This window comes from Macrobrachium nipponense, chromosome 21 (assembly GCF_015104395.2).
Source record: "Macrobrachium nipponense isolate FS-2020 chromosome 21, ASM1510439v2, whole genome shotgun sequence".
Taxonomy (NCBI): Eukaryota; Metazoa; Arthropoda; class Malacostraca; order Decapoda; family Palaemonidae; genus Macrobrachium; species Macrobrachium nipponense.
The window spans coordinates 52,269,841-52,287,340 of NC_087212.1; the positions used below are offsets into that span (position 1 = coordinate 52,269,841).

Below are 17,500 nucleotides of genomic sequence, written 5' to 3' on the forward strand. Positions count from 1 at the left end.
TAAATGCATGTAATACATGAGTATATTCATAATACATTTCATATTTATAGTCTCGGTAATGCAGGATCGAGTATTACAGATGTTATCGAAATAAAATATTCGATAGTAACATGGAAAGTTCAAATGGACATGCTGTTTTTGCAGTGTTCATGGCTCGTAGTTTGCTTGTAATTTTACACACACATGTGTTTGTGTGTGTGTATATATATATATATATATTATATATATATATATATATATATATATATATATATATATATATATATATTATATATTTCGTCGACATAACAGATTTTAACACATACACGCACACACGCGCACACCACACACACACACACACACACACACACACACACATATATATATATATATATATATATAATATATATATATATATATATATATGTATATATGTTTGTCGACATGAACAGATTTTATTCTGCTTTATTGGGGTTGTGGACAATGCTTAAGATCGGGAAGAAAGCGTCTGCCAGGGTCACTCTGAAGAACACGTTTCTGTCATCAAATAGTTAGGAAATACTTTTCACTAAAAATCTAGAAATATTCGGGGAAGTATTATCGTATAAACCGTATGTGCTTCATTGCACAAAATGAGTAAAATGACGAGGATTTATATATTGCAGCACTAATAATAATTTGTGTTCATTTGGCTAGATTGTGTATCAAATACAATTAAATATATATCCTATTTGGTGCGGATAGGTTAATGATTGACGTTCTCCTTCAGACCTCGGGTTCGAATTCCACATGGGAAGAATATTTTATTAATTTAATTACTTCAAAATTCCTTCAAAATGCCGTCAAAAACCATATCTTAATATATGAGGAAACATATGTTAACAAGTCCAACGGCCAATGCAATGCATAAAAACACGTGAACGTTACCTATCCATGTTTCTTCTGATAAGTAATAACTTGAACTGTTGACCACCAATATAATGATGTTTGAATAAGCATGACTTACCCTACTGAAAATGAGAATTTCCCGAGGAATTCATTGGAATCCTATCCAAATGTTTTGCGAAACAAAGTTCCGGAGTTGTCGAAACCATTTTAAATCATTTACTTTTTTTTTTTTCTTTTCTTAGTTGTCCAGTTAGGCACTGTTATATAGTGACTTGCTGTTATGTCTTGGCAAAGATATAACTTTGCGTAGTTTTCGAATGATCGCGAAATTTTTATTTTGTATTTTTTAGATCAAAGGCTGATGGGGACTGGCAACCTACTGCCTAGTATAATGGAAGAGGAGACGATAGGATTTAGCTTACAGAAACAACAATGTAAAAGAGCAAGCTTTTATTTTATGAACGAACAGCAGAGTGTTTCGTACAACATTTTATCTCTTGACACAAACAACGCTACATAGCATGCATGTATGTAAAATGCTTATTTATCACAGTAAAAGATATGTACAATACAAAGAACAATGTTACGCACATCAACTACCTTCTTTTATTTACAGACACTAACATTATTCTCTGAATTATTATTCAGTTGTTTCAGTAATATACTGCGGCTTAAAAAAATGACAGTCTAATATGTAATTCTGTGTATTTTACATAGCATTGTATTTCTTTATAATTTCACTCACACATCCATTCTCAGAATGTACCCTTATATAGTTTACTGTAGCATCCCTTAATATTAATGTTTTTATTATTATTATTATAATTCACTTTCACTTCAGAATATACAACGATTTGAAAATGAAGTATCAGTTTTAAAGCCATTGCATTCTCCATCTTACTTTCCTATATATCAATTACATAATTACAACTAACCTTTTTATAAAAGACTATATAATCTATTTTTTTTATTTTTATACAATATTTTCATATAAAACATGCCATACAAATAGTATTTCCTAAGCTCTAAAGTATGCCTACGTCCTATGCCTTCATTGTAAATATGTAGACTATATTACATTTGTAAATTTATCAGGTCGGAGATACCTCTAAAATCATAGGTAGTGTGATACATTGGACTTTTTCTCTCTAATTTGTTAAAGCTTCTTTAAGTCCCCGAAGAAACTTTTCTACACTTTTTCATGGGCTGAATTCTTCAGCTCTGCTATTATTATTGTTAGAAAAACTTATGTAGTCAGTTGAACCACCAAATTTCTCATTTCTCAAAGTTTATATACAATTTTACATTTAGGACAGTCAACTTGCAAACAGAAAATCTGGATGTATCAATATTCTATTCGTATTCTGCAGAAATCATGATATGATTAACGGATAAACAAAATAACTTTTGTGGCTGCATTATGTTTACAATAAGTGTTGAATTAAGTTATGGGTGTTCAAATGGAACGGAAAGAGTGGGATAAAAGAAGTTTTAATAAAAAAAAATAAGGATAAACGTCACTAGTTTTGCCAATAGGAATATTGCAATTGTGGGTCTTAAATAACGAGAATCAGATAGCAAAGGAAGTTATTGGAGACAGCGAGACTAACTGATGAAAGATATTTCCTTAAGTCTACACAGACTTGAATGTGGTGTATGTATTGTTAATGGGAACTCCTTAACGTGAAGTCGTTACCTGAAATGATTATTAAAGAGAGAGAACGACCTTTTATAAACGTTTTGAGAAATCGGTAAGGATAAGCAATGCTTACCAACCGTTTTCATGTTTTACGTAGTTCAATTTCCATCTGTGATATTTTTACTATTTGAAGACTGGGTTGTTTTACTAAATAAATATATCCAAGCCATGCGAAATTTTCCCTAACGTGAAATTTACCCCTTTTTTCACGCATAGAAAGAGAAGTTTGACTTTAAAAATTTACTCCTGTGGCTTCCCGTCTTCCTAAGAAAAGTTGGGCCATTTGTCACTTCTTTACCTGCTCTTGTCGTGTAAAAAAGGAGCATAAGAGCATAGCTCTTCTCCTAACGTATCAGGAAAGTTTATCGTCTTCAACAAAGTTTTCTGATTAACGCTATGAAGTCGGTTCTCGGGGAAAGTGTCTCCTTAGTTGTGGTGCTTTGTTGGTGATTACTCTTGTTCAGCTGAGTTGACTCTGATCAAATGCTCTTTTCATAAATAATGTGAAATAAGAAGACTTTTATCAGCTCATAGTAAAGTCAATAGAGATTAAAGGTTTGATACTTACTAGTATATTACTAAATGAATAAGAGTTGCGCCGTATTTCTCGTTATACTTTTATGAAATTACCTCCTCCAGCGAAGGTAGAGGTTTGTCTATTTGTGTATTTATATGTAAGTCTATCCACCAGATATCTCAAAGTTATTGATTGATTCGAATGGAATTATGCGGAGGGATGGGGTATCGAAGAGGATAAAGTTCCTCAGGATTCGGATGCAGATCGAGGATTTTTTTTTTTTTTTTTTTTTTTTTTTTTCCTCCCTTTTATCATTGTGAATTAGGCATGTAATCAAGTACTGATGAAATCTGGACAATAACTCAACTGCATGTCTCATGAAAACCTGTCAGTCTGAAAATTTCATGAGGATCTGGACAACTAATTACATTGGTAGATAGAAATATTGTTTCTCGTTAATGGTAGTAAACGATAACATTATGAATCCTGTACTTCTGAAAATAAGTACCATAAAATACAGAAGTTAAGGTCAAGAAATGGCATGTTTGTCTGTTTGTTATCCTTAGAATTCTTACTAATTCGAGGTATCTTACCTTAATCAAAGAAATAATCTTTAAATTAGCTTTGAGCATCGCTGTCATCTGCAGTAACGTTTGGAATTACTGCACAATCGTCATAACATTTTGTACCAAAATGACTTAATCATAGTTCCAATAGTAAATATAATTTTAAATCTTCTTTACATCAGACTTCATTTGTTTTACGCACTGCTACATCAGTTACGTAGTGAGTGCATTGAACCGAAGCTCTTCTAAGCAACTCTACTGGTATAAAATGTTCGAGTCAACGAGTGACTGAATGACGTGAAAAACTTGTAACAGTTCCTTTTGGAAATAAAGAGCACCGAAGCCGCCGCCTCCTTCGTGCTTCTTGATTGCACGTTTATATAGTAAACAAGGACTGAGTTCGTAAACTCATGATATTGAAATATGTCAATGCTTCTACAGTGCAGGTCACTTATTTGAATAATATTTTAAACGAAGTCCGATACATTTACGCAACGCTGTATCTCTCAATTACGTTTTTCGTGATACTGATCGTGTAATTATTCATTTCCTTACTATTAAACGAATAAGATCATGAGAGTAAGTAAATAAAAGAATAGAATGGATGTGTGTAGGGATAAATCAGGGTTGCAAATAATCTTACTTCGTGACAACAATTACATGGAAACTTTAGGCAGATGGACGGGTTATAGTTTTGCGACTGGAAAACTAGCATTAAACCATGCAGACATTAAAAAGAGAAAATTGATTCTTTTACAGTTGAAAAAAAATCTTTCTTTAAAAGGTTTTCACTGTGAACTGTGGTCCTTTTGTAAATAACTCCTTGCGCATTGTTAAATTATGCCCTTGAGAGGAGATGTATCAATTTTAACCCTTATGTTGCTTAGAAGATTTGTTATTTCTCTTGACGAACTATAACAACCTTAGTTAAGGTAAGGGACAGATATTTGAAGCTATATGCAAAATGTCATCGCAATGTTGCTTAGGCAAAACGTTCACACAACTCATGTTTAGAAACAGTTTTAATTTTGCCGTGAAGCAACAGTCTGTGAGGTCAGTTATGCCATATAATTTTCCATTATATTAATTAATCGCTATTAATTGTGGTGTGGAGAAAAGGTATTTTTATACTTCATACATCTTATTATATAGCCTGCGTTTCTAAAGGAATTTTCAACAACTGTTTCGTCGTTTTAAAGTGACGTTTGGATGCATAACCTGGAAATTAGATAAATTAATATGCGAAAAGATACCTCGGAAAATGCCTAAGATATTAGCTGTAGTTGTAAGAGACCCGGAGGAACACAGAGACGCATAGAAAACATGACGGGTGTCATTTTTCAGTCGGATATGGAGTAGCAAAGTTGATCCAAGAGTTTGGAACGACTTGAATCCTAATCTTTGTTTTGTCTGCTTGCTTTGTGCTCCAAATATTCCAAAAATACAATACTGCTGAAATTGGTACATGTACTATTAGAAATTTGGATTATAATTTACATTGAGAAGCACATGCCGGTAAGTTTACAATTTGCTTATGATAATTCATTTGGGTTAGTAATAAAGGTAATTTGATAAGTGTACCAATACGTAAAGTCACTTTAATGAAAAAATATTAGTGTCAGGTGATTTTTGTCACCTATTCTTGTGTATGATATTTGCAATAGTAGGTTTATGCATACATTTATACCTTATATTAGTGTCAAGAAAGCCGTGGCTGTTTCATATATACGTTTATATATGTGAGAGTATATATATACATATATATATATATATATATATGTATATATGTATATATACATATACATATATATATATATATTATATATATATATATATAATATATATATTATATATATATATATATGTATATGGATATATACATATATACATATATATATATATGTTATATATACATATATATATATAATATATATATATATATATATACATATATATATATATATATATATAATATATATATATATATATATGTATGTATATATATACTCACACATATATAAAAGTATATATGAAACAGCCACGGCTTTCTTGACACTAATATAAGGTATATATGTATGCATAAACCTACTATTGCAAATATCATACACAAGAATAGGTGACAAAAATCATATATAACAACATGCATTAATTCATTAATTGTAGTATAAAGAAAAAAGATGTAGACTTTTTACACGGATACCTTTTTTACTGCTTTCCTTTAATATTAAAATATGAATTATAAAGTATGAAAAGGGCATCAACATTCTCCTAGCATTTTATCATGTACGGGGCGGACGAAAAAATGTAATAACCTTACTGAATCGAAACATGGAATATCTTTATATCATCCATGTTCCTGGTTTTATTATATCATCCATGTTCCTTATATATATATATATATATATATATATATATATATATATATATATATATATATATATGTGTGTGTATAAACATTAACATGGATGCCATAAAGATATTCCATGTTTCCTTTCAATAAGGTTATGACAGCTTTTGTTTGTCCTCCCCTTACATAATAAAATACAATGTTGGATGCCCTTTCACAGTTTATAATTCATACTTAATATTAAAGCAAAGCAGGGAAAAAGTATCCGGTGTAAAAGTCCATATCTTTTTATTTTTTTAACTGGAAAATCATCCACCTCATTTTTCTTTATAATACAGTTAATGCATGTTATTATATATGATTTTTTGCCAGTTATTCTAGTATATGATGTGTGTACTATTAGGTTTATGCATGTACATAACTTAGTTATATTGTTTGTTGAGATATGTACATGTGCTTTATAGATACATTCTCCAAATATTCAAAGTTACGTATGAACTCACCTATTTGGCGTACCTGTCTGACCGCACGTATATTGCTGTACAAGGAAACTTTGTTGACCTAGACTGGCAGAAATAATTAAACTGGGGTTTTAGTACAATATTTCAGACCCACTCCCCCTATTACTCAGTATTTTATTTGTTTTTGTTTATTGCCCCGTTGTTTTTCGTATTACATGACTGATGAAACTTTGTCGAGAACGGTCGATTAATATTTGATATATTGTTGCTTAATTTGTGTGAATTTCAAAGTGTCTGTTATTCAACATATGACCCACTCTGTTTTTTATTCGCTATGCTTATATATATATATATATATATATATATATATATATATATATATATATATATATATACATACACATATATATATATATATATATATATATATAATATATATATATACTATATATACACACACACACATATATATATATATTATATATATATATATATATATATATATAATTAGTTTTTTACATATGTCATTATTTTACATAACTTTCCATTTATGTGTTCATTTGATTTTTTAGGTATATATATGCTTTTATCTTTCATCATAAATAGGTTTTTATTTTATTTATTTTTGGCCGGCACAGGAAAAGGGCAGAAAACTGAGCGAACTAATTTTAATTAGCTAGTTCTTAGAATAATATTGCATTTTTTTTATTCAACATCAGACTGAAAAATTGGAAAATTGTTATCTTTTTCATACTTTGTTTAGTTACTATTTAATACCAATTGGGCTCCCTAAAGGCGATAACTCGCGAACCTTCAAGTTAAACCATCAAAGAGTTAATATCATTCATATGTGAATTCATATTTAAAAATAAATCTTATATGGATGAAATATATACATGTAAGGTTTTGTCTGCCGAATGAATTTTTTGTTTTTATTCCCAATACTTTTGGAGATATTAGTATTTGAATAGCGTTATGGGTGTGTCGTCCCCGACCGCCAGAAGTGCAATAATTAAAACATCATTTAAATGTGAATTTATGATATTTTGAAAATAAATCTTATATGGGATGAAATTTAAAGATATAAAGTTCTGCCGGAAGAGTTTTTCTTTTATATTCAATACTAGCATTTGGATAGCGTTAGGGCCGGGCGGTGCCGGGCCGCCAGAAATGAGCCGGTTCCCAGTAAGACTTCGCTTTGCTCGTAATAATCCAGTATTTTTTACAACAACATGTAACATTTTTTATTGCAATATTACCTTTAAGTTATTTTTTTCAGGATTAGGTACCATTGCGTTAGCATTATTGGCGTTATTATTATTAATTACAAATACATTTCTTTAGATGCAATAACTGTATAAATCAACTGTAATGTTTCTTTACATGTTTTGCAAAGGTTGATTTTACTGTCAAATTTGTTTTAGTAATTTTAAATCGTATATTTTGTTTATTTTTGTTTTTGTCAAAATAATCTGATAAAATACAAGATAATGTAAGTAACTACTGTACATATTACTGAACCTTTGACTTTATATAAACCCTCCAATACTTCTGTTAGAATTTAGCTTGTCGTGATACATTTTTAGTCCAAAGAAATTTCGTATTCAGAGTTGCAGATATCTGGCTGGGTTTTGAGAAGCAACTGTACCAAGCATCTCTCTATGTGCTTTAAAGGTTTGGTCTTTGCAACGGTCTCTTTATTCGGTTTTGACATGAATTGCCATTTTTCCAGAGGAATGAATTATAACATTAATGAATGATCTCAAACAAATCAGCGCGGATCGACCTTAGAGCAAACGCTTCCTCTTGTATACCTGTTTGTATTGTGGAGCTAAGAATGTAAGTTTCGTTTTACTAAATTTTTTTTGTTTTTGTTTTAAGAATTTCATAACTAATAGATACAACAACTAAGAGTACATTTCAACCGTCAATTAACGCGTTTTTCAGTTATCTCATTTACTGTTAAACCTAGTTATTTTTGGTTTAGATGATGGGGCAGCCGATGAGGGAATATTTAGATGGGTGCATATTGCCAAATATATTTCTGCTCTTGGTGTTCGCAGTTTCCTAATTTAAGAACAGTTTTTCAATTTACTCGGGCAGTTGTCATGGCATAAGCAAACTCTTCCATCTATGATTTATCTATTCCTTTTGTAGTGTTAGTAGCAAACCTCTCTTGTCCTTAGACATGAAGATGATATTGTTTAGGACCTACTGTGGTTTAAGAAAAATAAGATAATGTTAAATTCATCAGTGTATGGCTATAATGTTTGAAATAAACGTTCATCTGTCTGGTATCTCAATAGGTCGGAAACAAAATTATTATGTGGGTTTTAAGAAATTTCATATAGGAATGATGCCGGTTTAAACCACCTTGGAAATATGCAGGTGAAAATCATAGAATCTATGAGGAGAACCTTTGTAATACTGATCATGATTTTATGATAAAACAGATTTTTTTAAATTTATTTTTTTATTTTTCAATCTAAATTATTAAAATAACGGATATTTAATATAATTGTATGGCAAATATTTATCACACGCTCCAAACATTATTCTTCTTTTCATTAGATTTGTTTATTTTATAAAACATTTTTAAAACTGCAAACTAAATTGCATACACTTCGAAGTAACTTGCAAGTAGTACTTGGAGAAAACTTTTTTACATTATGCATTTTTTCGTAATAGTTTCGTATGCCTGCATAGGGCATAACTGTTACCAGAGTAGTTAATAAACTGATTAATCAATACAAAATCAAATAATTTGGAAAAACAGCGAGAAGAAAATGGTGACCAATTTCATATAAACATGTGATGGTTAGGTAAGCTTCTGATTTTTCAAGATGATAATGCAAATTATTGAGCATTTAATTAATTTTACACATTCTGATATCTTTTTCATTAATTTTGTATGAATCTAGATAAGATTTTTATAGCGAAACTCTACAAAGTAAAATAATGTTAGAAGTAGATGAAAATATACCAGTTACTGTTCTCATCTTTTAAAAACACATTTTCACCTTTAAATGTAGTCTCAAAAAAGTAAGTTACTGAAGGTTCTATAATAGCACGCAGTATTATGTTTGCAATCATTGAGTCACTATCTTCTTCAAATGTGGTAACTGAAATAGTCATATATTTCTCCGTTCATTTTTGTTGTCGTACTTTTGTCTGGACAAAGCGGTCAAAACAAAATTATTATTTAGAGTATTGTCGAATATTGAAATACCTGATGTATTAATTAACCAATGATCGTAAATTAATTATTTAATTTTGTAATCTACTTTTGGAATACTTTATACTTTAAAACGAATTTGTGTTGAATGAAGAATCTTTACCTTTCATCCACATTATACTCTTATCTCTGGAGGCTGCAAAGATTTTTCTGGAAGAGGTATCTGTACAGTGAATCTATGTGAAGATTTGTTTATCACAAGTCTACTTTAAGAAACTGATTAATGGTATAAAAGCTGTTATATTGTATGTGTTACTTTGAACCGAAAAATGTACTGCATCATCACAAATATATATGTCATGTAAGCGAGGACGAGACAAGACTCAATATTTTCGACTGATATAACCGTAATCGCGAATCAAGTAAATTGATAACATAGTGGCTAATGTCTCTTTAAATGTATGCTTACAGTGATTTCTTAGTGATGTTTGCTGTTAAATGAACATCTAATCTTTATTTGCATCTTGCTTTATACATCAGCTCACTTTAAATTCTTTATGAAATTATAAAATATTTGTGTGTGTGTGTGAAATGATGTAAAGGTATTCTTGTCAAATGCATGATTTTTCACCTGTTTAGGGTACTGTCTCCGATTTTCGTATTGCAGTTAACAAGACAAAATAAGATAAATAATTTTTGGAATAAGATGTTCCATTATATATTTACAAATTTTCTTATCAAATACTTGACTTTTCACCTGTATAGGTTACTATCTCCAATTTTTTTAATAGTGAAAATAGAAAAGTAAACTTTAGCGATACAAGTATAGAATGAAAAAAAAAATTAATTATTAGGATCTGCATCCGGATATATTTTTAAATTGTGTTGTATATATATGCGTTTTGAAGACTTAGAAATATTTAGGACTTCGACTTCCATTTGTTTTGATTTAGTTTCTGTTATAAAATTGACAGTCATTGTGAGATATGATTTCAAGTCAAAAGATATTGGTGGAAAATTGTGCTACACAAAATACAATCTTAAATACCGTTAACAGCATGTCTGTATACAAATTTTCATTACCTTGATTGTCAAAAAGTAGAAAAAGCAATGAGGAATAGTTCATGCCGCACAGCATTCTCTCTTGTCCATCCTAGAAGGGAAAATCTGCACACTCTGATGTTGTTGGCGCCTGCACTATGCTCTGAGAATTGGTTGGCTGTATATCAGGCTGCGAACTTGTGATTGAGTGAATAGTTGGCTGGTCGATCGGCGGTGGTGGATTCATTTTACCCGAAGAGCACCAAACAGATTGAGGCTGGCTGAAGGTGACCAAAGGAGGTGAGGTGCTCAGCAGGGCTTGGGAATCACAGCTGACCGATGTGAATATATTGTGGTTGATTTGTGCCTGCGAGAATGAGGATGGCAGGGTGTGATTAAGCTGTGTTTGGCCAAGGATCAGTTGAGAAGAGGATTGAGGTGATGTGGGAAAGGCCCCACTTACAGATGATTGAGAGGGTCGTCTCTGATCATAGGACTGCATGGGGGTCTGTTGATATTGTGATTGATGATGATAGCTGTAGGGAGTTAAGGGCTGTTGTTGGAGCTGGGCAGAAGGCTGTAGAGGTTGGGGAAGCTGGTTGGTGGATGACTGAGAGGAGGTGTGCAGTAGCTGCAAGTGCGATGGTGGGCCTTGAGAGGCACATGGCCGCCGTCAGACCTGGGTATGGGTGTTGGTTGCATGCACGGCCTCGCCATCATGGAACAACTGGCTGGCAGGTGCGTAAAACTGGTGGATAGAAGAAGCGTTTTTATCACAGTGTTGTTAGCAAACAGAAAAGCATCATACACCTTAAAACACATGAAAAATTTTTCACTTAAGAACAGTCAGACTGGAATACTTTATATCATACAAGCAGTCATAAGCCAAAAAGGTTAACTGAAAACAAATTTACTAGTTTATTGATTACATGGGTTTAGTTAAATTTCTGAAGAGAAGGGTATAAGCAATAGTTTTACCTTGCATATAAGCCGTATTTTATATTTTTTGCCAGACACTTGTATCTTTTATACTGTTATTTAGCTAGGTTAATTTAATTTTGTTAACATTATGAGTCAGAATATACCAGTTAGATTTTCTTTAGAATCTTTAGAATCATTGCAAAGATGAAGACCTTTAATTTTACCATAAGGTAACAAATATTAACGAATGCACACTAAAAAAAACACACATACACATAAATCCATTTCATACCATATACATACAAAACCTGCATATTTATGATATACACATATACAAACAGCTTCCCAGTCTTATTATGAAGACAGGGCACAAAGAAATAAACTTGTGGAATATTTTTTAGGCCAGATGACTTGCCGATGTGTTAAGAAAAAAAAAGCCAAAGATCGTGCCCTTTTCACTAGCGGAGACAGCTAAATGTGGATTTTCAGAATTTTTTGAGAATTTCATGCTAATGAACTAGATTTTGTTTAACAGAAGACAAGATCAGGATTCTTAAGCTCTTCATATGATATGACACTCTTACTTCGAAATAGTGATTTCTAACAGATTCTAAAGACACAAATGAAAGCAAGAAATGGCTAAGAATGAATCGTCCTCCCACTGTCTCAACCGGTTAGCTGAGAAGCAGTTATGGTCAATCATGGCTTTGGAGGAGAGGAAGTTCTCAAGGGGCAGGGACTGTGTTGGGCTTTAATATTCTGTATCTCAATAGCATGCAGTTATCAGTACTTTAGACTCAGATATTTTTTCATGAGGCACCGTAAAGCTACTGTTTTGTGAATTATATGTAAGAAGGCAAAACAGCTCAGAAAAGGGGTTTATTGATTATCAAAATGGGAACTTCATATTATGAAATTAGTTTCAGCACAGAATATGCATTTCTTAAAAAAGGTGTGGTAGTGAATTGTTAATCTCAGCTTTTTCCGGTTAGAGACAGGCGCTTAGTGACAAGCATAGGCTCCTTGAAGAGTGCTGAAATGAAAAACAGCCAGGAATGATAACCAATGCGATCTGAGGTAGGCAACACTTCAAAGATCACATGCTTGGGACCCATCGTTGTTAGGCACTTCGCAAGGCATGTCTGTGTGTGTGTTCGTAGCGTATGATGTATGGGCTTGGTGATAGGTGTTGAAAAGAAGAGAGGACACTCTTTGATTGCTTGTGACAGTGTGCAGAACACACCTGGAGGAGGTTTGAGAACGCCCATTTGATAAGGTAATGTAAGATGAGACTTTGGAAAAGTTAACCTTTGAAGTGAAAATAGAAAGAGAAGTGTGGTGCGTACACATTCATTTTGAGTAACTTTCACTTGTGGAGTGGTGTAATAAATATGTCTCTTTATTTCAGATGGGTTCATGTCGCCATATAAGAGAATGGGTTCTCTAAGACTTAATTGACTAATGAAAATGGCGTAGTTAATCAGACAGAGATATTTAAGGGGGTTACTTACTTAAACCTGGTTCAGGAGAGGAAAATTACAGTTTATGGTTTTTTGGGGGGTTAGACTTTAGTCATTTAATTCCACTTCAATGTATTCATTTTGTTCCATGTTAATGTTAGCTAATTTGGGATATAAAAAATATTATTTTGTATCTATGAGGGTTTATTAGCCTAGTTTTCCATTTCAGTTTCAGCCACAGATCGAGGGTAGGTAGTTGCTTGTTAGCAGTTTCTTTCATTTGTCTAAACGAGTATCATTCAGTTCTAAAATCTCGTTTAAGACCTTTTTAGGTATAAAACTATATACATATATATATATTATTTTATATATATATATATATATATATATATATATATATATATATATATATATATATGATGAATGTTTTTGCTCCTGTTGGACTTAAGTTTAATAATAAACAGAACTGCAAGAAGAATGGAAATAATTTCTTATTTTTATTTACACCATCATTTCGGGAATCCTTTCTCATCCTCAGGGATATAAACATCATTTATTCTATTTACAGCCCTGAAGATGGGAAAGGATTCCAGAAACGTTGGTGTAAATAAAAAGAAGAATGATTTCCAATCTTTTTGCCGTCCTGTTCAATATAAATATGTATATATATATAATATATATATATATATATATATATATATATATACTATATATATATATATATATATTTAATGCAAGAAACTTTGTAAGCTGAGAAAGTCGATAGTTACATTGATGGTCAAGAAATGAAGTAGTGGGTTTGTATTGGCAAGTAATAGTGAATGGTGAATGTAATGGATGAGGGTAGAATTAGAGAAAAGGTGAGTTACAGATTAGGTGAAGCAATAAAAGTACAAGAGCTTGTAGAAAGGTATGAAAGAGAATTACTGTAGTTATTGAAGTCAATGTGAGAATGTATGAAGGGGTTGCTGAGCCAATCCACTGTTATTGAAATGAACTCTAGATGTTGAATGAAATTTGAGAAAAAAAATAGAGGTTGGTGGGATAAACTGTTTGACTGGTATGTGTATTATTGAATATTAGAGAAATGTTAATGCAAGTAGACCTTGTAGAAATAATAGCATAAGTTAAAAGATGCATCTGGTGGTTTTGAGAAGTTTGAGCATGTGATAAGATTGGAGAATAAAAGGTTATTGATTGGCATGGTGTGTACAGGAAGGGTCAATGTTTTGTGTAAATGTATGAAGCGGCTAATGTTGCAGAAGTTTCTATGCAGGGGTTTCATACATGATTCAGGAGATAAAGTGTGAATGTGGCTGTGACCGTGGTCTTTGTGTTTCTAGGGGCTATCCCTTGATGTGGTAAATTGACCTAATGTTAAAATACAAATAAATAAGTATATCCTAGTTTAACCAGACCACCGAGCTGGTTAACAGCTCTCCTTGGGCTGGCCCGAAGGATTAGACATTTTACGTTGCTAGCAACTAATTGGTTACTTATCAACGGGACGTACAGTTTATTGTGGGATCCGTACCACATTATATCGAGAAGTTAATTTCTATTACCAGAAATAATTTTTTCTGATTCCTTGTTGGCAGAGCAAGGAATCAAACCCGGACCCTGACTCAGATCAGTAGTCGAGTACGTAAGCGACTCGTCCAACGAGGAACTATGTTAAAATACAAAAATATACCACTTCAAGTAATAAATTTCACCTCGTAATAAGGATATGCTATGTAATAAAATCCTTGTACGGGAAAACATAGTCAGCGAAATTGTTAGCATTAGTTTACTTTAAAAATTTTAGTTTTTTGTGCGGTTGGCCCTGAAATGTTTTCCAGTTCCCTGCAAGTATTTTGGGGTAAGGTTCCTAGTAGCCTGGCTGCGAACCTCCCCAGTCAACTAACCAAGGGATACCTTATTCACTATGCAGAGCAACAAAATTTCAATAGATGGTATATGTTTCGGAGCGAAGCCGATTATCTCAGTCTGGAATCGTTCTCAGGTCTTGTTGTTGAGCCAAGGCATATGTAATATATATATATATATATATATATATATATATATATATATATGGTATATATATATAATATATATATATATATATATATATGATATATATATATATATATATATATATATATATATATATATATATATATATATATATATATATGTGTGTGTGTGTGTGTGTGTGTGTATGTGCGTGTGTGTGTATTTTTTTATGTTTTTGAGAGTGCCTAAAATTTTTTTTTTCTTAAATACGATTCATATATTTGCATTTTTGCCTAGATTCCCCTTCCTGGGTTTAATGTCCTGGCTTGTAAGTTAACATGGCGCCGTAGTAAGAATGGAAATTATTCGGCAACTTTTATTTGTTAGTTTTATAATTAAAGGATATTTCTTTTTTGTAGAATTCGCAGCTCGAGTAAACCTAATGTATTGGCACCACAGCTTTTGTCTTTCCTGTGGTGGAGAGTACATAGACATGCTTTATGAGATCCGAAGTAATCTAAGGTTCATGAATTTTTTTTTATTATTTGTGACAAGCATTTCCTCGTAATTTCATTACCTATTACCACAACACTGAATTAGTTTCTTTCAGTTTTAACCTCTCCGTAAGTCGGTTCTTTCCTTTGTGCCGCTGATGTTTTTGTTCTTCTCTGCAATTTAGTTCCCTCTCTTCCGCCAGAGGCCTTTAGCTACTCCTTAAGAACAAGTCGATGGCCTCGTTAGGCAGCTTAATAAGAGGAAAATATTTCTCTTAAGAATTTCATTAAGGGGCTTATGAGTCCGTGGCGAATACTGACACGTTTCAGGCCTTGTGCAACACCTGATGGTGGTAGGAAGTAGTTTGTACAAACAAATTTTTCATTTGGTAAATAGAACTTAGGTTTAATGCATCATAGGAATTTCCTAATGAAGTAGATATCAGATTAACTAATCGATATCAGTTGCTTTTTTTAAATGTCCCGATCATTTTCGGCACCTCACAAAAATATATAATACATTTCAAATTCTGACAAATATACTACATACATACATACATATATATTTATCTGTATGTGACCTAGAAGGTTATTTGCATAGAGCGCAACTAGCATGGGGTAGTTAAAAGTCAATAATGAGTATGCAAATCAGGGTGCTTTGTTTCTCCGAGGGTTATTTTTCCGGGTGGACTGATGAAAGTAGTCGAGGAAGGAGCGGATTTTAATCAGCTGCCGGAAGGTTTTTCAAATTGGCCTTCAGTATTAAGTTGCTATTGACATTGTGATATCAGTGTTATCTGTGAGTCCGTCCGGCATTTTTTTGTGTTTTACAGTAATTCTCTCTCTCTCTCTCTCTCTCTCTCTCTCTCTCATCTCTCTCTCTCTCTGTTTTTGTGCCAGAAAAATATTTTCTGGGATTGCCAGAATGATGAGAATTCTATGATGGTGAAACGATTAAGACAAGTGCTTCGACTCTTAAGGAATGTAATTTTAGTTTTATATTTAGGTTTTGAATTAAGTAGTGACTTGTTACCTGAAATCTCTATATCTGCAGAGGAGAACATGTAAACCAAATGGCTGAACAGAGGCATTGTAATTTATGATGGATGTTGATAGAGGAAAAATATTAAAATATAGTAGTGGAATTTCAAAGAGATGAGGATTCCTTTTAGAAGGAGTAAGCGGGAGAAACGTTTGTTGCTTTCGAGGTAGCAGTATTAATAATGAAGTTGTTTAGGTTGAGCGAAAACAACCTGCCGTTTGGGGACATAATGTCTCTTCGTTTATGAGCAGTCTAGTGTGTTCAGTTGGCATTTCGTTCACAGGTATTCATGTACTTTACAGTGTTTAAGTAAGAAATAATAGTATTCTTTTCTTCAAACACCCTCAAGGAGAACAGTTATCGAAAAATTAAAATTAATGAAGACGGTTGTAGTTGTTGGTAGCCTTTTATGTACATAACCTTCAAACTGTAAATTTAAATCTTTCAAGACCACCGAAGACTTTTTGTATTGTTTCCTTTCCTCTCTTGAAATTAACTAAGAAGTTTGTCATGCAAATGGAATCAAACGATTAGGTGTGATTATTGCTTCTGTAGAGTTACCTAAGATTTGTTAGTGAAATTGCTTAAACGCGTTGTCCTAAATTCAAGTTATTTTCTTTGTCCTTAGAAAATAGTCTAAACTCGGAGTGTCAGAAAAGAACCCAATCTAATTTGTAATGCCGTGCATTTTTAACAAGAATATCAAAGGTGGGAGGATGGGCGGGTGATTGATGAGAATGCAAAGACAATGAATCTTATCACTTACAAAGGTGTTCTGCGCTTTCACTTTGAATTATGGTAAAAAGCTTTACTATTGAATTTGAATTTGAATGATTGTGGTAAATAGTTATACAACTAAAATTAGTTTTTTCCTTCAGCAAAATGGGCACCGCACTTATTTTTTCGCTCCTTATT

The 17,500-nt window shown here is 32.3% G+C and overlaps 2 protein-coding genes across 2 annotated transcripts in view; one reads left to right on the forward strand and one right to left on the reverse strand.

Annotated features, from left to right (window-relative positions):
- The window catches only part of LOC135198034 (uncharacterized), a 560,205-nt gene that overhangs the window by 471,254 nt on the left and 71,451 nt on the right, over window positions 1-17,500 (forward strand). The window lies entirely within an intron of this gene.
- The window catches only part of LOC135198033 (glutamate receptor 1-like), a 454,877-nt gene continuing 445,400 nt past the window's right edge, over window positions 8,024-17,500 (reverse strand). Inside the window, exon 20 of the mRNA XM_064225395.1 lies at window positions 8,024-11,421. Coding sequence (XP_064081465.1) covers window positions 11,347-11,421 — 75 coding nt within the window. The 3' untranslated portion in view covers window positions 8,024-11,346. The remainder of the gene's footprint in view (window positions 11,422-17,500) is intronic.